Source organism: Cetorhinus maximus, chromosome 4 (assembly GCF_964194155.1).
Source record: "Cetorhinus maximus chromosome 4, sCetMax3.hap1.1, whole genome shotgun sequence".
Lineage (NCBI taxonomy): Eukaryota > Metazoa > Chordata > Chondrichthyes > Lamniformes > Cetorhinidae > Cetorhinus > Cetorhinus maximus.
The window spans coordinates 41,535,497-41,560,796 of NC_135882.1; the positions used below are offsets into that span (position 1 = coordinate 41,535,497).

Genomic DNA, 25,300 nt, shown 5'->3' on the forward strand with positions numbered 1-25,300 from the left:
ATGGATAGAAGATTAGCTAGCTAACAGGAAAGAAAGAGTATGCATAATGGGTCTTTTTCTGGTTGGTGGGATGTAACTAGTGGTGTGCCACAGGGATCAGTGGTAGGGCCTCAACTTTTTACAGTTTATATAAATAACTTGGATGAAGGGACTGAAGTTATGGTTGCTAAATTTGCTGATGACACAAAGATAGGTAGGAAAGTAAATTGTGAAGAGGACATAGGAGGCTACAAAGGGATAGACTTAGGTTAGTTGAGTGGGCAAAGATCTGGCAAATGGACTATAATGCGGGCAAATGTGAAATTGTCCATTTTGGCAGGGAGAATAAAAAAGCATATTATCTAAATGGTGAGATATTTCAGAGCTCTGAGAAAAGGAATCCAGGTGTCCTAGTGCATGAATCGCAAAAGGTTAGTATGCAGGTATGGCAAATAATTAGGAAAGCTAATAGAATGTTATTGTTTATTGTGAGGGGAATGGAATACAAAAGTAGGAAGATTATGCTTCAATTATACAGGGCATTGATGAGACCACACCTGGAATACTGTGTATAGCACTGGTCTCCTTATTTAAGGAATGATGTAAATGCATTAGAAGCAGTTCAGAGAATGTTTACTAGGTCTACTGTAATGGGAGGTTGTCTTGTGAAGAAAGGTTGGACAGGCTAGGCTTGAAGAGTAAGAGGCGACTTGATTGATATCTTTAAGATCCTGAGGGGTCTCAACAGGATAGATGTGGAGAGGATGTTTCCTCTTGTGGGAGAATCTAGAAGTAGGGGTCACTGTTTAAAAATAGGGATCGCCATTTAAGGCAGAGACGAGGAGAGTCTTGAGTCTTGGAACTCTCTTCCTGAAAAGGCAGTGGGAGCAGAGTCGTTGAATATTTTTAAGGCAGAGCTGGATAGATTCTTGATTAATGTGGGGATGAAACTTTGTTGGGGGTAGGCAGGAATGTAATGTTGAGGTTCCAATCAGATCAGCCATGATCTTATTGAGTAGTGGAGCAGGCTCAAGGGGCCGAATGGCCTACTCCTGCTCCTAATTTGTATGTTCATATTCTGTTTTTCTACTGAAGTGGATAACTTCACACTTAATTACGTTATACTGCATCTGCCATGTGTTTGCCCACTCACCCAACTTGTCTAAATTGCCTTGAAACCATTTTAACATCTTCCTCATCACACACATTCTCACCAAGTTTTGTGTTGTAAGCAAACTTGGAAATATTACATTTGGTTCCTTCATCCAAATCATTGATATATATTGTGAATAGCGGTACCCCACTTGTTACCACCTGCCACTCTGAAAAAAAAACCCATTTATTCCTACTCTCTGTTTCCTGTCTGCTAACCAATTCTCAATCCATGCCAATATATTACCCCCAATCCCATGTGCTTTAATTTTGCACACTTTATCAAAAGTTTCCTGAAAATCCAAATACACCACATCCACTGGTTCTCCATTATCTACTTTTTAAAAATTCACTCATGTGATGTGGGCATCACTGGCTGGGCCAGCATTTATTGCCCATCTCTAGGTGCCCTTGAGAAGGTGATGGTGAGCTGCCTTCTTGAACTGCTGGAGTCCATGTGGTGTAGGTACACCCACAGTGCTATTAGGAAGGCAGTTCCAGGATTTTGACCCAGTGACAGTGAAGGAACAGTGATATACTTCCAAGTCAGGATGGTGAGTGACTTGGAGGTGCACTTCCAGGTGGTGATGTTCCCATCTATCTATTCTAGTAGTTAGGTCCTCAAAAAGCTCCAGAAGGTTTGTCAAATATGATGTCCCTTTCATAAATCCATGTTGACTTTGTCTAATCCCATTGGTATTTTCTAAGTGTCCTGTTATCACATCCTTTATAATAGACTAGCATTTTCCCTACTACTGATGTTAGGCTAACCAGTCTGTAATTCCCTGTTTTTTCCCTCCCTCCTTTTTTAAATAGTGGAGTTACATTTGCCACCCTTCAATCTGCCGGGACTGTTCCAGAATCTATGGAATTGTGGAAGATGACAACCAACGCATCCACTATTTCCATGGCCACCCCTTCAGTACCCTGGGATGTAGATTATCAAGCCCTGGGGATTTATCAGCTTTTAGTTCCATTAATTTCTCCAGCACTGTTTTTCATGTAATACTAATTTCCTTCAATTCCTCCTTCTCACTAGACCCTTGGTTCCCTAGTATTTCTGGGAAGTTATTTGTGTCTTTCTCCGTGAAGACAGAACTAAAGTAGTTGTTTAATTGCTCTGCCAATTCCTTGTTCTCTAATACAAATTTTCCTGTTTTGGACTGTAAGGGACCTACATTTGACTTCACTAATCTTTTTCTTTTTACATACTTATAGAAGCTTTTATAGTCCACTTTTATGTCTCTTGTAAGTTTACTCCCATTCTCTATTTTTCCCCTCTTAATCAATCTAATCCTCAGGTTTGCTACTTTTTCTAGCAACTTTATATGACTGCTCTTTGATGTTCACATGTATGAGTTTGTAAGACCTTGCGCCTTAATTTCTTTTGTTAGCCATGGTTGGGCCACTTTTCCTGTTGTATCTTTGCATCAGAAAGGAATGTATAGCTGTTGACATAACTGACATGGGCATCATGTATTCCACAGAAGTATTGTTCAACTAAGAGAGAAACATGAGAGGGAAGGAGGTGGGCAGCAGCAACCTCCTGGACACTTACAGGGGCAGGCTGATAATGGGGGAAGTGGCAGAATGCTGCACGGGGGACTGCGAGCAAAGAGTAGTGCAGAGAAGAAGGCACCCTAACCAGGAGGTAAAGACAAAGGGTGAGCTACCTCCAGATATCGGAGTGGCAGTATCACCAAAAACTGCACCTCTACTGAGGAGCCATGTGTGCTATGATAATAAAAACAGAAAATGCTGAAAAAACTCAGCAGATCTGGCAGCATCTGTGGAGAGAGAAACAGAGTTAAAGCTTTGAGTCCGCATGACTCTTCTTCAGAGTGAAGAGAGGTAGAAATGTGATAGACTTTATACTGCTGAAGAAAAGGGGGCTTGTGATGGAGCAGGTGGAGAAAAATAGGTGGTCAGGGATAGGTGAGAGCTCAGGAGAAATTTGACAAAGATGTCACGGACATAAGACAAGGGGAGTGTTCATGGTGGTGTTAAAGACTAAAGAAGGTGCTAATAGCGATATAAAGATAAGATAACAGAATGTGTTAATAGCAGAACAAGGGTCAGCGCTCTGTGAAAGCAAAACATAAGAAAAAGTTACATATGGCCCTTTGGGGAGAGGGGGATTGGGAAAAAAAATCAGAAAAAGATCAAAATCGAAGACAGAGTTCATGGTCTGAAGTTGTTGAATTCAATGTTAAGTCCTGAAGGCTATAAGGTGCCTCATCAGAAGATGAGGTGCTGTTCCTCCAGTTTGCATTGGGCTTCACTGGAACATTGCAGCAGGCTAAGGACAGACATGTGGCATGAGAGCAGGATGTTGAATTGAAATGGCAAGCGACAGGAAGGTCAGGATCATGTTTGCTGACTAAGCAAAGGTGTTAAGCAAAATGGTCACCCAGTCTGCGTTTATTCTCCCCAATGTAGAGGAGACTGCATTGGGAGCAGCAAATACAGTAGACTAAATTGAATAAGGTGCAAATGAAGTGCTGCTTCCCCTGAAAGGAGTGTCTGGGGCCTTGGACAGTGAGGAGGGAGGAGGTAAAGGGGCAAGTGTTATACCTCCTGCGATTGCATGGAAAGGTGCTGTGGAAAGGGATGAGATGTTGGGGGTGGTGGAGGAGTGGACCAGGGTGTCCCGGAGGGAACGGTCCCTGCAGAATGCTGACAGGGGTGTGAGGGGAAGAGGTGTTTGGTGGTGGCATCATGCTGGAGTTGGCGGAAATGGTGGAGGATGATCCTTTTAGCGCAGAGGCTGGTGGGGTAAAAAGTGAGGACAAGGGGAGCCCTATCATGGTTCTGGGGGGAAAGGGGAAGGGGTGAGAGCAGAGCAGGGAGATGGGTCGGACATGGTTGAGGGCCCTGTAAACCACAGTGGATGGGAAACATCAGCTAAGGAGAAAGGAAGACATGTCAGAAGCATCGTTTTGAAAGGTAGCATCATCAGAACAGATGCAATGGAGGTGGACGAACTGGGAGAATGGGATGAAGTCCTTACAGGAAGCAGGGTGTGAGGAGCTGTAGTCAAGGTAGCTGCGGGAGTCAGTGGGCTTGTACTGATTATTGGTAGACAGTTTATCACTAGAAATGGAGACATAGAAGTCAAGGAAGGGAAGTGTCGGAGATGAACCATGTGAAGGTGATGGAGGGGTGGAAATTGCAGGCACAGTTCTTGTCTTTGTGCTATGATAGCAGAGGAGATGAACTACAGTTGTAATGGTAGAGTTGTATTATACCTGATGCTGTCAAGGTCTCCATGGTCCTGAATTGCTATGCCTCAGCTTCATCCTAGGGCCCACTGGAGACAAGTGTGTCAGCTCCCGCACATTACTGCATCAAAATGGTGACAGATGCCCTCTTCAGGAGTGCCAACCACTCCATAAGTTACTGAACCAATGCAGACAGACAGGCCAATAAAGCCAGAGAATTTGGTGACATTGCTGGATTCACTCAGGTGCCAGGTCTTACAAACTGCATGCATGTGAACATCAAGGCTCCCACCGGCCAACGGCCTTTTTTAACCAGAAAGGGTTTCATTCCCATAACATGCAACTGGCCTGTGATCGCCACCAGCAGATCCTGCAGATGTGTGCTGGTTACCCTGGGAACATCCATGACATTTACATTCTCCAACACTCCCAGGTGCCACCGCTTTTCACCTCCCCCACCCCCTGTGCGCCTTCAAGGATCCTTGCCGACGAGGGATGTCGACTGAAGAGATGGCTGTTAACACCAGTGAGGAACTCAAGGGTAGAAGCAGAGGAACACCATAGCGTGAGCCACACCATGACCAGAACAACCATCGGGCAGACCATTGGTCTCCTCAAAATGTGATTCAGGTGGCGCTCTTCAATATGCCCCAGCGAGGGTATCCTGGATGGAGGTGTCTGCTGTGTCTTACACATCCTGGCGCTGCAGAGCGGGGAGGCCCTGGATGTTGAAGGCTTAGTGGAGCGCAAGGCGTCCTCAGACGAGGAGGAAGGTGAGGAATCTGATGAAGAGCCACATGTTTGTTCCTGTATCTGTGACCACCAGAATGCATATAGCATTGGGTCAATCTGGAGCCACATTGCAAGGAGAAGCAGTGCCAGGCTCGGACCCCTTGACAGAGCCACAGTCATTCCCTTCCAAGGAGATGCTGAAACCTCTACCCATTGCCACCGACATGGTGAGCTCTCCCTCCCCAGCATCCACACCATCACACTTACCCATTTGTTGCCCTCCCCCACCCCCCGCAAAGGGATCTGAGGTGTGTTACCCTTGTGAAGTGGCGAAGTTCATAGATGCAGTGTTCCTTTGGAGAGTCAGGAGGCAAGTTACTCACCGCAGAATTCCTAGCTTCTGACCTGCTCTTGTAGCCACAGTGTTTATATTGCTAGTCCAGTTCAGTTTCTGGTTAATGGTAACTCCCAGGATGTTGATAGTTGGGGATTCAGTGATGGTAATGCCATTGAATGTCAAGGGGTGATGGTTTGATATTCTCATGTTGGAGATAGTCATTGCCTGGCACTTGTGTGGCACGAATGTTACCTGCCGCTTGTTAGCCCAAGCCTGGATATTATCCAGGTCTTGCTGCATTTGGACATGGACTGCTTCAGCATCACGAAAAGCGCTGAACATTTTGCAATCATCAGCAAATATCCCCACTTCTGACCTTATGATGGAAGGAAGGTCATTGATGAGGCAGCTGAAGATGGTTGGGCCTAGGACACTACCCTGAGAAACTCCTGCAGTGATGTCCTGGAGCTGAGATGACTGACTTCCAACAACCACAACCATCTTCCTTTGTGCTAGGTATGACTCCAACCAGCGGAGAGCTTTCCCCCGATTCCCATCGGCTCCAGTTTTGCTAGGATTCCTTGATGCCACACTCAGTCGAATGCTGCCTTGATGTCAAGGGCGGTCACTCCCACCTCACCTCTGGGGTTCAGCTCTTTTTCCTGTGTTTTGGGTGAAGGCTGTAATGAGGTCAGAAGCTGAGTGACCCTGGTGGAACCCAAACTGTTTGTCAATAAGCGGGTCATTGCGAAGCAAGTGCTGCTCGATAGCACTTTTGATGATCCATTCCATCACTTTACTGATGATTGAGAGTAGACTGATGGGGCGGTAATTGGCCGGGTTCAATTTGTCCTGCTTTTTGTATACAGGACATACCTGGGCAATTTTCCACATAGCCGGGTAGATGCCAGTGTTGTAGCTGTACTGGAGCAGCTTGACTAGGGGCACAGCAAGTTCTGGAGCACAAGTATTCAGTACTATTGCCAGAATTTTGTCAGATTTTGAGATCTTTTACATCCTCCTGAGACAGGTGATAGGGCCTTGGTTTAAAATGCCACTGAAAATGTCACCTCTGACAATGCAACAATTCTGCAATAGTGCACTGATGTGTTGGCTGGATTGTATGTTGAAATCCATAGTGAGGCCTGAACTCATAACCTTTTGACTCAGGGGTGGGAGTTTACCAACGGAACCAAGCTGACGTAGATAACAAAAAACTTGTATATGTGATGCAAAACCTTTTAAATACAGAGCACTTACTTGTTGTTAGTTATATGTAGCAAATATATCAAAGAATGGAAAACTAAGCTCTGCATTTATCATTATGGGCCAGATATACTGGTATAAGGAGCAGCAATGCACTGAGCTTACCCTGCTGGTATGTGTCGGGACCCTGAGGAAGCTCTGACACATGCACAGGCACTGTAATTGCCTGGGAACTTTAAACTTCCGAGGGGCTAATTTATGCTGTCCAGCACCATCCACAACTGTCTCTTACACTGATCTCAGTGTTGGAGACATGTGCTAGATACATGCCACTTACCTGAATACTTACCCTAGAATTGTTACACTGTTTAATCTCTGGTGTAACTCAGTGATTAACAGCGGAACCCAAACCAGCAACCCCGCGCCTCAACAATTCCCTCTTGACCCGACTACCCAACCCTCAATCCGACTACCCATCTGATCCGACTACCTACCCTCCAACGTGACCACTGACCCCACCCCTGCGAACTGACCCGACCACCCATACCCCCCAATCTTACTACCTATTCCCCAGCCCAACTATCCATTCCCATCCCATATACTCAACTACCTACCCACTCACCTGCCCACCCACACATCCACCTATTCACTCACTCACTCATCCACTTACTCATTCACTAACCCACTCCCTAAGCCCACTGAAGGACTTGAGATTTTTTAAGACTTACCTGAATGTGGCAGCTGCTGTTGTTAAAAAAAGGGGTGTGTCCTCTGTGCTGCTCCTCTTCACCAGTCTTCTCCGTGGATTGCTGCACTGAATCTTCGTTGTTCCAGCTGGGATTGGAAGTCCTGGCTGAAGGTGCGCAAAAAGGTAAGCAGGCAATGATCTCTGCAGTCAGCAGTGATGCGTGCAGCATCGCCACTGATTGGTAGATCTGGCCCATTATGTGCTCCATGTAACATTTCACCACTTCAGGAGACTGCAATTAGAAACATTACTTTCCAAATCTGTCCCCTTGTTACACTTGGCTTTGTGTTAATGCTTCAGTGATAGGTGCACGACTTAGATGCTTGTTTCGTGGTCTGCTTTGATCAGGTGCCAAGGATCTTGTGAGCAAGCTTCTGGTGGTGAATCCCAGGAACCGGTACACTGCACAGCAGGTCCTTCAGCATGCTTGGATTTGGTCAGCAGCCAAAAGGAATACCCACAACTTGCAGAGGGAAGTAAGTATGAACATTGGGCAACACTTCAGGCACTACCGTCGTCAGGAGATTCTGAGCTCTGCAACATAGAGTCAGCACTTGGGCTGAAACTCCAAAGTGTCCCAACTTCTAATAAGTGGCTGCAGGCATTTGATTTTCCAGCATTCATTAATGAACGTATTTGGAGTAACCAAAATAAATAACTGTTATATATTAAACAATTGAACTCATTTTTGATGTTATTGTGACAATGCTGTAATTTTATATGGTTGTATCTTACTAACATTGTTAATCGTGATAGGAGGGAAGGTCACTCCCTGCAAATTCTCAGCCGACCTGAGGCGGGCATGAGTTGAAGCTGGTCTCTCCCCTCGCTTCCTGCATGTGTGGCACTGATAGTTTAAAACCATATGCCCTAGGAAGCATTTTAAGAATATTTAAACTAGGGAAATGCAGCCTCTATTATATTTCAGGGCATTTAAGCAAAATATGAAAATTATGGATTAAAAATATATGGGTTGTTCCATCAAGCTAATCCCACACAGCATCGTGACCTCCAGCACCCCCTACCAGCCAATCTCATGGGTGAGGCAAAATAATATATATTTTTAAATCGCTAGTCCTGTTCAGGCCAAAAATAAATCAGTGCAAAAAGAATTCCACAAAATTCCTCTCCCACCCCCAAACATGTAAAAAAGCAAGTTTCAGAGACCACAGTGGCCATCACCCAACATCTCACCCATCTTATTTATACAGTGATATCAGGCTCAGTCAAGAATTCATCCTCCTTGAGGGCTGAAGACAAGGGCTGTTCGGTAGGCCTATTTTTATTGCTGGCGATACTCAGAGAATGATAACTTGTGAAGAACCAAAGATAAGATGGAGTTTGTTTCTCTGAAAATGATTTTTGCCTTTTTATAACAGCTGAGAGGCAGCTGGAATCCTGATACTGTAGTGAGCTTGCAATGGCCTGTCTCGCCATGGAAGTTTACTGGAATCCTGATGTTCAGTGCCACGGCCCCCCCCCGCCACCAAGGCATACCTTGTCACTATCCCACCTCTCAGCATGACTTCCCAGAAGAGGCCTTTCTTAAGCTAATAACATAAATTATGCTGGTGTCAGTGGGGCATCTCTGTTGGAGTGAGATATCCTGTTTGATAGGACTGTTAAATTCCAGCCAAAACATTTAATGTATAGCATTTTAACTCACCAAAATCTGTACTTTGATATAAACAAATACTACAGCCTGATTTAGGGTCCAAACGTTTTTTTATTCATAATTATACTGGTAGGAGCAACTAGCTTAACATGCACAAGAACAACTTACTTTCTTCTGGAGTGCTGATTTATATTTGTTGTTGGGGTTTACTTGATTTAAGCAGCTGTTGTATGCTTGCTTCAGATTAAATTCTATTTGTATGCGTAAAATAATCTGGAAGCACTTCCTGAGAGAAGGAATACCAGGTACTTGAGTTCCACTTTCACCGTGATCACTGTACAGTATACGATGTGTTACGATTCTTCAGATATTTAATTTGAGACTGGGGTGTGCCTTTATTTGAAGACAAACATATTTTCTTGTCTGTTTGGAAATAAAATAAAATGGACTACCGAGAAAGCTTTTGGTTTGCTAATTGTAATCATTATTGATTTAATATTTTACTAAACGAATGTATTCTTTCCTTTAGCTCTTTAGCTGATCCAAGTGTGTCCTAGAACTTTGGGGTTGAACCATTTATCAAATGCAGTTAATTAGTTATCACATTACAGTGGTGTAAATCCTTGGCTGGTTATTATTTTTAATCGGCTGGACATGCATGTCAGTGAGTGCTGAAGGCCAGTCTCCTTCCTTTTAAATAATGTACTACTAACTGAAATATGTTAGAGTGATGAAGTTTAAGTTGGATGCAAACATGTTATTTAAGGGTTTGAAACTTCCAACTTCACTTGTAAGCAAGACAGAGTAAACTTAAATAAAGGCCATTATAAGGGCATGAAAACAGAGTTGGCTAAAGTGGACTGGGAAAATGGCTTAAAAAGTAAGATGTTAGAAAAGCACTGGCAGACATTTAAGGAGAAATTTCATAACTCTCAACAAATATATATTATATTGGGAAAGAAAGAGTATGAGTAAGATGCGCCAATCGTGGCCAACTAAGGAAGTTAAGGATGACATCAAATTGACAGAAAAAGCATACAATGCAAAGATTAATGGTATGCCAGAAGATTTGGGAAAACTTTAAAAACCAGCAAAGGATGATTCAAAGAATAATAAAAAGCGAGAAATTAGAGTAAAGTAGCAAGAAATATCAGCACAGACAGTAAAAGCATCTACAAGTAGATAAGAAGGAAAAGAGTCACTAAAGTGAGCATTGGTCCCTTAGAGGATGAGATTGCAGAATTAATAATGGGAAACAAAGAAATGACAGAGGAGACACAAAGAGCACTTAAAATCAAGAGGCAAAGGGTGAGGAGGACCTTAAAACAATCATTATCACTAGAGAAAAAGTACTAGGAAAACTTAAGGGACTAAAGACTGACAAGTCCCTTGGACCTATAGACCTAGGGTCTTGACGGAAGTGGCTGAAGAGATAATAGATGCATTGGTTGTGGGCCTCCAAAAATTCCTAGATTCTGGAAGGGTTCCAGTGCATTTGAAAGCTACAAAGGTAACACCTCTATTCAAGAAGCCAGCAGGTAGACAGCAGGAAACTATAGGTCAGTTAGTCTGACATCTGTCATTGGGAAAATGCTAGAATCCATTATTAAGGAAGTAGTAATAGGACATTTAGAAAATCATAATACAATCAGACAGACTCAACATGGTTTTGTGAAAGGGAAATTGTGTTTGACAAATTTATCAACGTCTTTGAAGATGTAAAAAAGCAGAGTCAATGAAGGGAAACCAGTAGATGTAGTGTATCTGGATTTCCAAAAGACATTCAGTAAGGTGCCACAAAAAAGGTTACTACACAAGATATGAAGGAATGCAGCTGTAAATACAAAGTTATAAGAGAATCCAGCTATAAATATGAAGTGGGGATTAAAAATTAAAGGCAAAATTCAAATTAGAAGCAGAGTTCATCTGCTGGACCAAAGAAAAAGGTTTAAAAAGTTTGTAAACATTCATGGGCATAATTGTACAGCAATATCTTGTGACATTCTTTTAACACAAGGTAATTTTGAAAAACAGGAACCTGGCCTTTACCTCACCTCAGAAATACGTTGATAAATTGTAAGACACTACAGTCTAACGGTGGATATCCTTAAGGATGACCCTAAATAACTTAAAAGCAAAATACTGCGGATGCTGCAAATCTGAAATAAAAGCAGAAAATGCGGGGAAAACTCAGCAGGTCTGGCAGCATCTGTGGAGAGAGAACAGAGTTTACGTTTCGAGTCCGTACGACTCTTCTTCAGAATAAATTGCTAAATAAATTGTTAACTGAATCAAGGAAGTAATCACTATCTGCACCTCCCAGTAGCCTGTTTGTTTGAAGGATGCAAGCAGAGAATTTTGATCAGTATGAGTGTTCAGCAGGCTTCCTGCTGGTTTAGCTCTTTTAGAGTATAAATATTGGAAGTAGGACTTTTAGATTTATTGAACTCACTCCAGCATCTCCCATGTAAAGATATGCTACTGTATTGTAGTGATGATAGCTCTCCCCTTTGCTAAACTTTGTTGCGTTCTACTCAGGGATTTAAGGTAAATACCACTGTAAATATCTCTCTGTAACATTAGTAAGGTCTGGTCTATTAGAAACAAGATTAAACCTAACTTTCCTAGAACTGTTAATTTTGCGATTAAATTACCATCAAAGTGAATTGCATGTTCAGTCCTTTAATAAACTCTTATATAATTTAGAAAATATTTTGTCTCATATAGTCTTCTGTATACAAACTCGAAAACCCATCTCTGTACACTCTTTAGTGTTAAGGAGAGTAGTCCAGACCCTTATAATATCTGGGTTGTTATAATCTAGCCAAGACTTGTTAAAAAGGCTATCTGGAGGACAGCAATATTATCTGGTGGTTCCTTTCCTGCGCGAGGGGTTGGATTAGTTCTTCAGACCCATTTAAGTGTGCATGAGGCTTGTCTTTCTCAACCTTAAGTGAAAGTGATCATCTGATGAGTAAGCCTGATCTGGAATAGTCCCTGAAAGGGGCTAGGAATATAATCCACTTCAAACAGCTCCTTGTCTTGGAGCTGATATATATTAAAAGGATAGAGGATTGGCTAACTAACAGGAAACAGAGAGTTGGGATAAATGGGTCATTTTCAGGTTGGCAAACTGTAACTAGTGGAGTGCCAAAGGGATCAGTCTGGAGCCTCAACAATTTATGATCTACATAATGACTTGGATGAAGAGATCGAGTGCATTGTGGCCAAATTGCTGATGATACAAAGATGGGTTGGAAAACAAGTTGTGAGGAGGATGCAAATGTCTGCAAAGGGATGTAGATAAGTTAAGTGAACGTGCAAAATATTGGCAGATGGAGTATAATGTGGGAAAATATGAGGTTGTCCACTTCGGTGGGAAGAATAGGAAAGTAGAATTTTATTTAAATGGAGAGAGAATACTGCACTACAGAGGGATCTGAGTGTCCTTATACATGAATCACAAAACATTACCATGCAGACACAGCAAGTAATTAGGAAGGTAAATGGAATGTTGGTCTTTATTGCAAGTATGGAGCATGTAAGTGGAAAAGCCCTGCTACAACAAGCCTTGCTATAGGGCATTGGTGAGACCACACCTAGAGTACTGTGTACAGTTTTGGTCTGCTTACTTAAGGAGGGATATACTTGCATTGGAAGCAGTTCCGTTCACCAGGTTGATTCCTGGGATGAAGGGTTTGGCTTATGAGGAACACTGATGCAGATTGGGCCTATACTGATTGGCGTTTAGAAGAATGAGAGGTGATCTCATTGAAACATATAAGATTCTGAGGAGGCTTGACATCGTGGATGCTAAGAGGATGTTTCTTCTTGTGGGGGAATCTAGAATTAGGGGACAGTTTCAGAATAACGGGTCGACCATTTAAGACAGAGATGAGGAATTTTTCTCTCACAGGGTCTTTAATTTTTGGAATTCTCTTCCACAGAGGATAATGAAAGCTAGATCATTGAATATTTTTAAGGCTGAATTAGACAAATTTTTAATCTACAAGGGAGTCAAGTTCATGGGGTTGGTAGGGGGCAGGCAGGAAAGTGGCCACAATCTGAACAGTCATGACCTTATTGAATGGTGGAGCATGCTCAGGGGGCTGAATGACCTATTCCAGCTCCTGATTCTTATGTTTTTAGTAGTAGAGGCATTCTGTGCGCTGAAGGGTGAAAGTACTTACAAGAGACAGACACTGCTATCATAAATTGGTGAATGGAGAGGATGTAATGTCCCAAGTTCATGACTTTTGCGCTGTACATCTATTCTTAGATGTTTGCAATTTGACTGAAGGCAGAATGCTGGACATCAATTGACCCCACAATCCCTTTTTTATTTACCAGACTCTTTGTTCGAGATTTGTTAGCTCTGATCTCAGATCTGAACTGAGGCCTCTGATGTAAAATATGAATTTGGCCAATTTTGGGTGCTTAACCGATAGCGCATATGCCTCATTTGGGAGACCTGAGGCCGGGCCATGCTCCAAATTTGGACTGCCTGCCTCACTGTCATCATCCCTCAGGTAAGCCCTTAGGAGGGGGAATGGAAAGGGGACCAGCAGAAGCTCCCAGGAATGTTCTGGAGTTGGGAGAAGAGCTAAAAAGTTTACCTTTTTGTCCCTGTCGCATAGATCACAGCAACAACTGAAGAATTCTGCTCAACACATTGGGTCACCAATTCAGTGCAGAGGTCCAGAAACAGGCATTAGGCCCCTCATGTACATAGATAAGACGCCTAATGCCTGTTTCAGGTAAGCACCAAGGGTCCTGCCTATTGCTAACATGACAGTCCTGGGCCCCTTACACTGAACAGACACAAAATTAATCCTTGTTGCACCTGTTTTACACCAGTACGTTGGTTGCAATGAGGTCCAATTTCTACATATTTATGCTTGTAAGTTACTATTGCACCCCTATTTTCAATGTCATTTTCTCTAGAACACACTACTGGGTAGTCATTTATTCTTTCAGTCAGCCTGTATCCCAGGCAATGCGAGTGAGTGAGTGAGCATTTTGTCTCATAGTTTGGATCCTTCCATTGCTTTCAACTCCTGTCCCACCCTGCTGTACAGCTGGCTAACATTGCCAGGTATATTCCGCTTTTTGTTCAACACACTAACCTTAAAGACTGGCGTACTGACCTGCATATGCAATACTTTCTGTTCATGCCTCAATTCCATAAATGACCATGCAGTTGCCTCTTAAATCTGCCTTCAATCAGTACAAGTGCTACACTCTTCACATGCAGTGGATGCTTGTTCTATCAGCCAAATTGCTAGTTCCTGAGAAAAAGAAATCGAGCAATGATGGTAAACGGGCATTTAATTGAACAAGGGTAATGAAACCATTAAACAGGTTCAATGGACGTACAATTTATTAATGGAGGTGAAAAGACTAAATGGATTCAGTAGTTGTGTAATTGATTGGCAGTAAAATCATTATAGGGTTCAATGGAGTGTAATTGATCAATTGGCAGTGAACTACTGGCATTACTCATATTGAGGGAAATGTGGGAATCTTAATGAAATCCAACGCAGCACTACTTGAAATGTTCAAAATTAAACCATCCTGTGAAATTGAAAGATCAGCTCAGGCGTTAATAGAATGGAAATGAAGGAAATTAAACATTCTCATTACTTACTTTTCAATTATAACATGCAAGGGCCATTAGCTGTTAAAAATGGCTCGAGATCTCTAGAAGTATTGGATCTTTCTCAATTACTGGCAAAGTCATATATTTTCACTGTAAGCCTCCATAAATGTTGCCATTAATAGGACCACAGCTATTTCATGAACTAGCTTATAGTTGGATATATATAGTATATTGTTGGAAATGATGATTTCCTCATAATTTCTTGATATCTTTGGCCTGTTGGTCAGATCCTATGTAACTACTAATTACATTTATAGAGCACTTTTAAAGTTAGCAAAATATTCCAAGGCCCTCCACAAGTGTTATCAAACAAAATTTGACACTGAGCCACATCAGGAGATAGGCATTTGACCAAAAGATTGGTCAAAGAAATAGGTTTTAGGGAACAGCTTAGAGAAGGAGTGAGAGATAAAGAGATGGAGAGGTTTAGGGAGGGAATTCCAGAGCATTGGGCCTCAGCAGCTGAAGGCACGGCCTCCAATAGTGGATCGATTAAAATCAGGCATGATCAAGAGGCTAGGTATGCAGGTCAATACTATACACAGTTCTCCAAGTGCGTTCTCACCAATGTGCAATTGCAGCATGACTTCCTTACTCTTGAACTCCAACCCTCTTGCAATAACGGCCAAAAAACATTTTCCTTCCTCCACTTACATGGTATCTTTGCATGTTTCCTGTACAGGGGCACATGTGTATCAAAGATGAGACTGTTGATTCACTGAGATAATGAAAGAAGAGCCAAGACACTAAAATACACTTTCATACTGTACTTTTTGAAGGAGTCATCAATTGTTCCATCTTGCAATACTTGATCACTAATAGATAGCTCAGCGATGCTCAACTTGTGTTTGTTAGAACCACCAGACTTCATATTAGCCTTGATTTAGACTTAAGTGCAAGAGCTGAATGCTAAGTTAGATGACAGAGTAGCTACTTTCAGCATCAAGTAACCAATCAATTGAATATGACAGCGAGGACCCCTACCAAAACCCAAGACGATAGGGATTATGGAGAAGACTATCATATGACTGGAATCATGCTGAGACAAAGGAAGGTGGCTGTGATAGTCGGATGCTAATCATTAGAGCTGCAGGACATTGTTGCAGCGATTTCTCAGGGCATCATCCTCTGCCCATCCACCTTCAGATATTTCCTCAATGACATTTTTATTCAGCATAACATTGGAAGTGGGGCTGTGTGCTAACACTTCCAAAGTTTTTAGTTCCATTTGCAATCTTTTAATAATGAAGCAGCTCATGACAACTTACAGCAGGACCTGGAAAACATCTAGGCTTGGGCCAACAAGTGACAGGTGACATTCACATAATGGCCGGAATTTTCTGTTCTGGAGTCTAAGTTCAGTGGCAGACACAAGAGTGGGAGTGATTTCTGGTGAGGGTTGGAACAGCTGACCACGCACGATCTTGTACTGTTCAGCTCATGGCCTGTCCACCATCTACAAGACACAAGTCAGGAGTGTGGTGGAATGCCCCCCACTTGCCTGGATGGGTGCAGTTCCCACAACACTCAAGAAGCTTGACACTGTGCAGGAAAATGCAGCCTGCTTGATTGGCACCACATCCACAAATATTCACTCCCTCCACCACCAACGCATAGCAACAGCAGTGTGTACCATCTACAAGATGCACTGCAGGAATTCACCAAGGCTCCTTAGACAGCACCTTCCAAACCCAGGGCCACTACCACCTAGAAGGACAAGGGCAGCAGACAGATGGGAACACTACTACCTGGAAGCTCGCCTCCAAGTCACTCACCATCCTGACTTGGAACTATATTGCCGTTTCTTCACTGTCACTGGGTCAAAATCCTGGAACTCCCTAACAGCTCTACACCACATGGATTGCAGCGGTTCAAGAAGGCAGCACCCCACCACCTTCTCAAGGGATGTACAATAAATGCTGGCCCAGCCAGCGAAGCCCACATCCCGTGAATGAATATTTTTTAAAAATGCATCGGTGAGGAGCTGACCAAACCTTGTGGTGGGGGCAGGCAGGAAATTGCCATTCCCGCTGTTATCTCAAGGGGTTGAAAGTCCGAACGCCACATGTAAAGGCCACCCAGACAGCCTGCACTATCCCTTCCACCTTTTCCCGGTCACTGCTCCACCCTTCCCTGCTATCCCTTTCTACTTTTCTTGGTCATATGACACAACTTGCACTGGCACCACCCAGTCACAAGCATAGGCTGGCATTTACAGACACCTCCCCAAGAGGACAATGCAATGGCAACTCACAGTTAATCATGAAAGAAGTCTACCCTGCCATGTGCACACCACTTATGTGCAGTCATAACAGCAAACGTTCTAATTTCTCACTGGTGGTCAACTTAATTTGGAGGGGGAATTTAACTCCAGCGAGCTGGCCTTTTAATTAGCATGCATGATATGCCACTGCATACAAAAGGGATTCCCAAAATTGTTCATTGGGAAGCTCAGCCTGCCTTTAAAGTCCTGAGGACATCATTGCTAAAGTTCATCCTGCCGTCAGGAAACTGATTTTTGACCTCCCGCCAAATTAAATTCCCCCACCCACCAGGCTTCCCGCTGATGGTAGGACCAGAAGATTTTGCCCAATATAACTGCCAGATAATGATCACCAGCAACAAAAAAGCCCTAACACCTGCTTCTGACTTTGCAACAGCAGTAGTATCATGCCATCAACATCTGGGGAGTCACCATTGACCATGTGTTTAACAGGACCTGCCGCAGCACCACTATGGCTTTAAGAACAAAGCAGGGGTTGTGTACTCTGTGATGAGGGATTTACTTCCTGTCTCTTCAAAATGACTTCTGTTACATTTGGCTACTTGATGTAAATGTACCAATCATATGACAAGGATAGGTAAAACAATAAAATGGGTTCTTTATTAGAAGATAAGACTATGCACAGACAATAATAACTGGGAGGCTGATTATGACTTGCAGTGCTGCTACTGTATTCTGAGTACAGAGTCATGGGACTACTACATCACATTCTGGCTCAGTGGTCGTGATTGACTGCAGTTTAAGACCTATTCTCTTAAAGGTACATATACATCACATCACAACATCCCCCTTCTAAACTAGAGGTTTACCCTTAAAGAATAAAACTATTTATATGGCGCCAGAAGTAAATAACATCATGTCTGAATATACCCTTAAATAAAGCAGCAGATTTACAAGCCTCTGAAATGTATCAGTGGTTTACTTATCCGTCTAGACTTAGTTACAGTGACCTTGGAGGGAGGCTGCTGTACATTTTCAGAATGATGGTTAGGAGTGCTGTGTTTGTGTTGCATCTTAGATCACAATCTACTCGTAATAGCATTACTCGGTGTTTCTGGTTGTGGTGTTGTTCTGATTTAGCATCTGTTTCATCGCACTGTCATGCTATTTGGTGTTCATACTTGATATGATCTTGGCTCTGGGCATATGCTGACAATTTCTGTTGGATTCCATGTGCCATCAATTGGATGTTGGACTTGAACTTTTTTCTGACATCCAGGTTAGGTAATCCATTACCTGTATGCTGGTCGCAGGCATCTTTTATTTTCCCACTTTTCAATTATTGTATCTTGTACTCCTGGGAGTATCAATGAGTGATGACTGGGGAGGATTGTCCTTACCTGTCTATCAAATAGTAATTCCATATTGGTTCCGAAGTACGATGATGTTTGCAAGTTTGGAATGGGTATACATATTTCGTTCACACTGTGCCACGTATACTGTTGGCTGATGATCTGCATTGCAGAGTTGATGGTCTTGTACCAATGATTTCCAATGCTGCTCCTTGTGGTCTATAGTCCTCATCTTTGTCTTGATGATACCACATCGGTAGGCCTCCAAACACTGAATCCACAACATACCCTGGAATGACCAGGGTAAGTTTTTGTAGTGATACTTGAGTATAATGGATCCCAGAGACAGGATCTCTGAGCCATTGTACGTGGTGAGTTTGGAATGGTTGGTTGAACCATCACTTGCCACTTCTTGGGTTCATACATTTCAGTGAGTGAAGTGTAATGATGTTTGCACCTGCACTGGTATCCAGTTTTGCATACAATTTGTGCTGTCCATGCATCTGTGGGCGTATAATCTGGATGCTGACAAAAGCTTCTGTTGGTACCACTATGCCAATATATTTTTTGATGTTCACCATGCTAAATGTCTGCTCACTTCATGTATCAATGGTCTGGTCATCCTCACTATCTGACTATGTAACTTGGCTAGACATTTTGTGGATCTTGTTTTGATGAAGCCTGTTACGTTCTCTTGGTTGATTGGGATGCTGTACCTGTCCAGATTCTGGTTGTGGCTTCTTGCAATGTTGAACCACTTGTTCTAGCCTTAGCTTTTTACATTGGTGCTTCCAATGCCCTTTAGCGCCACAAGCCTTGCATACATCATTAAAAGCTGGGCAATTTCTGGGTGCATGTATGAGGCTGAATCACCTGCATTGCTTACTAGACTTGCCTGAATTGGCCATCGTGCCAACAGTGGACAAATTATGCATAGCCTGTAGACTCTACCTACCTAGTAGTATGGCTTCGTACTTGCATCCACTTTGCAGTTGTTTTTCCATGCTGTAACCTTTGGGTTAGTTTAAGAGGTCTTATTAGAAGACATATTGGTATAGATGCTATCACAACTTTGATTATTCTGTCGGCTAGCTCTGTTGCCATAAAGATGCAATCAAGCCCTTTGCCTCTGCATCTACTTATGGATCGATAACTGGTCTGTCAGTTGTCTAAAAAAACATGAATTCCAGTTGGTTTATTCAGAAGTTGAGCTTCACTTGTCATTGATCTTTGAGAATTGACCATATTTTATCCAGATTTTTAAAGTCATCGTCCATCAGACCTGAAATGTTCAGTCTGTGGAGCCTTCATTACCTACAGCAATTTGAATCTTAATGGCTTATTTATCTGGTTCAGAAAACAGCTCCACACATTGTCGGAACAAAGTAAACTCAGACAGGAGATCCGTTGCCCTCCAGTCGAGTGTTGAGAATTTTGTGATCATCCTGTGCCATTTTGCAGGATTATTAAAGTTATTGGAGCAGGAACAAATATTCAGGGTTTTCACAGCCCTTCAGAACTTAGTTTGGTTTCCTGAGTTGTGGTACCTTAAGTGGCCACTGCCTTGGCTGGTCATAGGTTGTTGCTTGATTGCAAAGTTGGTGCTGATGAACTGTTTCTGCTTTCTTTTTCTTACTGAAGCTCTGCCCACAAAACATTGATTTGCAGCACAAAAATGGACTATAGGTTTCAAGGGAGAAATTAAACTGCGAAAAAAAGACTTCTTACGGCCTTCTTCTGGCTGTTATGAACTGTAGGAAGCTGTTATTGGATGGACTCTTTACCCCTAACCCAATGACCAGTGTTTAATCGACCCACAGACCTACTGAAGGGCTCATAGATAGCGGTAATGGATTCCTCTTTCTGTGGAATTCTGCTTAAAACTAAACCATCCAGAATCAGCTATTTCCACAAACTTCGCAGCAAGTAGACTTATGCTAATTAAGCTCTCCCAAATTGGAACAATCTTATTGGGATCCAGTGACTGCTGGCTGGAGTGAGGCGCAATGTCCCAGAACAAAGATACAGTGCGTAGGATCCTTACAGTGCAGCAGAATCACTTACACATGGTGAGTTAGTAATTGATGGTTGTTTCACTTCCACACCAGTTCTTCTGCTGCGTATGAAAGGGTTGAGGCTTGTATACCACTCAGCCAAATCTTCAAAAACCACACTGCCACCATATTACGTTCTTCTATTCAATGTAAATGCACTAATCATATGACAAGGATTGGTTAAAAAAAAATAATGTGGGTACTTGATTAGAAGATAAGACTATATACACACAATGTTAACTGGGAGGCTGAATAAACACATCTGCCTTTGAGTGCTGCCAGTGTATTCTGAGTACAGAGTCACAATACTACTACATCACATCCTGTCTTGGTGGTAGTGATCGACAGCATTTTAAGCTACATATCCTTAAAGGTACATGTACATCATATCACAACAATTCCCAAAAGTTACAAATTTGAATCTTTAGAAAGCATGTTCGGGAGAATCCCCACTCCATAACATTTAAATTCAGGTTAAGTGAGTTAACCAACTAGTATGAAGGTCCAATGGACCCATTGAATTCACAATGTAAATTCATCCTTTGAGTTACTAGCCTAAGCTTGCAAACTGCCCACCTCATCAATTTGGATCTGAAGAGAATGTGCTTGAGGGGGCTTTTGCCATGGACCCCTATTATGCTCTCCCAACCCCATTGCCACTCCCTGGGTCTAGTGTCACTCAGTGTGTCTATATTTGGACAGTTGCAATTGAAATGCACACTTTAATCCTCAGTGATAGAGAAGCTTAGCACATCAGTGCAAAAGACATGGCTGGAACATTGGCAACCATCTTCCTGGGCTGTGACAACAACTCACCTGAAGACTTGCACTCCAGATCTAGCCACACCTTGGCCACGCAGTTCCAGCAGAGTTCCAAGACTGGCATTTACCCACGAATGTGGAAAATTGCCCAGGTGTCCTGAGACAAAAAGGAAGAGAAATGCAATATATCCAATTCCTGCCCCAACAGTTTACTCTCAACAATCAGCAAAGTGATGGAAGGTGTTGTTGACAGTGCTACCAAGTAGCACTTACTCAGCAACAACCTGCTCATTGATTCTCAATTTAGGTTCCGTCAGGAGCAGCTCCAAACATGGATAACAGACCTGAATTCCAGAGGTGAGGTGAGAGTGATTGCCTTTACCATCAAGGAACCCTAGCCAAATTGAAGTTGGTGGGAACTGGGGAAAACTCTCCACTCATTGGAGTCATACCTAGCACAAAGGGAGATGGTTGTGGTTGTTGGAGGCCTGTTATGATCATCAGCTGAGGCTACCACTGGACAAGACTGATTCCAGGGTGGAACCCAGCTTAATAGATCCTAACTTTTATTTTTGTTTAATACATGGAGAGTGGCTACTGAACAGAGTCACTGAAGTCAGCTGATGAACTTTTAACAAAAAAGAACATTTATTCAACAAGAAAAGATGAACTATATTACACTACTTCACCCACAACTATACCTTTTGCAGATATATACAGGTTTGTAAGGATAACACAAGTTGCAAAAGTTATCTTATACTCTATTATCCACAGTAAGTACACAGTCCATGTAAACCAATAGGCACCCTATGGTCAGAAGCACCACACTCTGAAACCAAATAACAGATGCCACTTCAACCAGATGCTATGGATCTCTCCTCAACTCCCCCCAGATGCATGCCACACTGTAAGCTAACCAGTCTCACTCAACTCCATCTTTCACATGAGGATTTCCAATTTCAACTCTCTAAGAACTCACTTTGGAATCTTCTCCCAAACCAACGTTTTCTCTCAAATGCCTTCCACAAGGGATCATCTCCAGGGTTTCAAACTCTCCTTCCGATGTTCCTCTTCCCTGGGTCACCACATGCATTCAAACTGTCTTCCACGCACTTTCTCTCACTGACTCAGCTGTCAACAGTACACCACTGTTTCACATGCCAATAGCAAAGAATTACAGACTTTCAGCCATCTCTTTGCACTTTCTTGCTTCTTGCAAACTGTTCTTGCTTTAATGCAAAGGCAAAATACTGCGGATGCTGGAAATATGAAACAAAAGCAAAAACGCTGGAAAAGCTCAGCCGGTCTGACAGCATCAGTGGAGAGGAAGGCAGAGTTAATGTTTCGAGTGCTGAAGGAGAATCATAAGGACTCGAAATGTTAACTCTGTCGTTCTTGCTTTAAATCTGCTTTCTGCAGTTTTTGTCTCTTTAAATCTGAAGCTTGGAGCCTTTCTCTCCGCCCCTCATTCTTAACTTCACTTAACAGGATCTTTTTCAGGCTCCTATCCTTCCTTTGACTGGAAGGTCTTCTTTGGACTTTCTCCTCTTCCACTCCCCTGGATCTTTGGGGTATTCCTTAGCTTGGGACTGGCTATCTGTCCCCTTTGCTCCAATCTCTCCTGACAGCAACTTTCAAAAAATAAAATGAATGCCACAGCTTCCAAATCAAAATCTGCTGTTTCTCTTCTGTGTGTGTGTCTTTGGGAGGGACCTGCCTCTCTGACCCCCCCTTGCTAGGGAACAGTTCAATTATTCTACCCTTGTTTGTTTAACTTAGCTGCAACAGTCATAAAATACTTCATTAGAAATGCAAGCAACCTTTTAAAGTGAAACTAAAACTCCATTTGACCTTTGTTAATGCACAGACACAGAAATACAAATCAAACGTAAACTTTAAAGCTAAAACTCATTCCTAACACCTACAAATACCAATATAACTTACTTAAACTCTCTCTATTTCCTAACACCTACTCCTTTGGAGGAGAGAATGCTTCACAACAATGAAGGTTTCTTTACAATGGCCTCACATCTGCCTCACACAAACTTAACATCATAGATCTCTAACAATAGCTTAATACGTACTATACAAATAAGTTTTCCGTTTTGTTTCACAATAGACATGTTATCATACAATTACAAAAATGTACTTAAAAATCAATAAATGTAACAAGATTAGCAGAATTTGCACATCATAGTATTATCATAATGCAACTTTTATATTTCTGTTTCCTCTTAATTCACAGTCTTTAACTCAGCAAAGAATGTTTCATGTAAGTCTACAGCCCAGTCATCCTTTTCGTTCACTGTAGGCTAATTCCATCCTCAAGCCCATTTTCCAAACTCAAATATGGTAAATTCTCATTTCGATATAACAAAGTCAAAATGGCATTTTGGTGAGTTAACATCTAATTTCTTCTCTGGTCAAAATCTCTTTTTGCCGTTTCAAGGGGCAGGATTATCCCCTCGACAGAAAGGTGAGGGGCCGAGTGCCCACCCACCTGGCATTTGCAGCCATTGGACCTGGCAGCCGTCAGGCTCTCACCTCCACCCCAGCTCGGTCCTTTCCAGCCTGTGCGTAGCCACATTTCATGCTGGGCGGGCCCTGACTGCAATTTCACACTGGCGGGCCAATTAAGGCTGGGTCCAATGGCAACCTGGCGGCCGGTTTAAAAATGGCTCAGGCAGCCCCAGAAAGGCTGCCAGGGAAGGACTTCTGCCATTCTAACGATGGATCCGAGTACGGCTGCAAATGCCAGGCGGCAGGGCAGGTCAGATGGGCACTCGGCCCCCGCTTTTCTGATGAGTGCCTATCTGTTCTCCTGGAGGAGGTGGCTGCCAGGTTGGACGCCCTTGAGATGGGAGGAGCAGGCCACCGCGCCGCAGCCCAGGTGAGCAGCCATGATATGGTGCAGCGCATCTGGGTCCAGTGCCGGAAGCACTTCAATGACCTGCTGCACTCAAGAAGAGTAAATACTGGTTGGTATGGGTCAGTGTGCAGAAGGTGTTAAGGTCTGGCCATCCCCCCCTCCGCGGACTTCAAGGTTGTTAGAGTCTGAGTGCCAACTGTCAATAATGCTAGGGCTGGCCAAGGGGGGTGAGCCCTGACTGCTTGGACTGAGTGCCTTGTGGCTTGAGGGCCATGACTCGGATCTGCCCTGCGAGGTGGCCCTCAGCTGGGGATGGCCAGGCTGCAATGGCGCTGCAGGTAGAGAGTGGACTAATCATTTTCCTCTGTCCTTTCGGAAGAAGACAAACCCATAACCAAGCTGTGGGTATGTAGAAGCGACGGCCGGCCCAACCTGCTGCTGGTCTCCTGGTTTGAGCAGGACACCCTTGAGCTCGAGAGCCCCCTGTGCAACTGGGCATGGAGAGGCTGGGGTGCCAGACAAAGGTAAGAGCGTAGTGCACAGAAGTCAAACTTTTGGATTGTGGAATCACTCTAGTGTAGTCTCTTCACTGATGTGAGCATCGAACCTGGAACCCCCATTGATCATTGAAAGGAGATGGCACCATGATGCACATCTCCATTGTCTCGCCCGTGTACCTGGCATGCACAGTGACAGTGTGATGACTTTAACAAACGACATGTCCTTCTTCTCCCTTTTGGGATTGCTAGCAGGTGTCCGATCTGCAGACCCCAAAGGGTCAACCCTGACACTGGAGGAGCAACGGGTGTCATTTTCACCTGTGTCACACACCCGCTCTCTGAAGCAGGCAGTACAGATACCAGCATCTTGGTGGGCATTATATCAGTGGCTAGTATCTTGGTGCACATTGGTGAGGGCACTCTACAGTCGCTTGCGGTGTAGGCGGAGGCAGAGAGTGTCCAGGGTTCTGGAAGTTGGAGGACTGCTGGGGACCAGGATGATGCTCAGTCAATGGCTGATGATGAGCCTTTGGAGTCATCCATTAGGCGGCAGATGCTGGATGTCCAGCGAGATGTGCAGGAGGATCTGCCAGAGATCCATGAGGGTGTGGGTGCCATGGTCTCCGTGATGGAGGAGTCAATGCGGAACGTGAGCACTGTGTTAACCGTCATGGGCGAATGCATTGCCTACTTCATTGAGAGAGTGGCGACTCTCATAGAGAGGCAGCTCCAGGGACAGAATCAGGGGTTCCTGGGGTTGCGCTTGGACCTGCAAGCCCTCACACTTGTCCTGACCTCAGGTGGTCAGTGTGTCAGTGTGGGAGATGGATGAGGCACCCAGTATCCCAGCTAAGTGCCCGTCCATCAATGGTGAGCAGGGGGATCGAGAG

At 43.5% G+C, this 25,300-nt stretch overlaps 1 protein-coding gene across 1 annotated transcript in view; it reads left to right on the plus strand.

The window, feature by feature from the left end:
- The window catches only part of LOC144679582 (serine/threonine-protein kinase DCLK3-like), a 108,099-nt gene extending 99,414 nt beyond the window's left edge, over positions 1–8,685 (plus strand). Inside the window, exon 5 of the mRNA XM_078540100.1 lies at positions 7,724–8,685. Within this exon, the coding sequence (XP_078396226.1) occupies positions 7,724–7,920 (197 nt within the window). The 3' untranslated portion in view covers positions 7,921–8,685. The remainder of the gene's footprint in view (positions 1–7,723) is intronic.
- Positions 8,686–25,300: the final 16,615 nt, after the last annotated feature.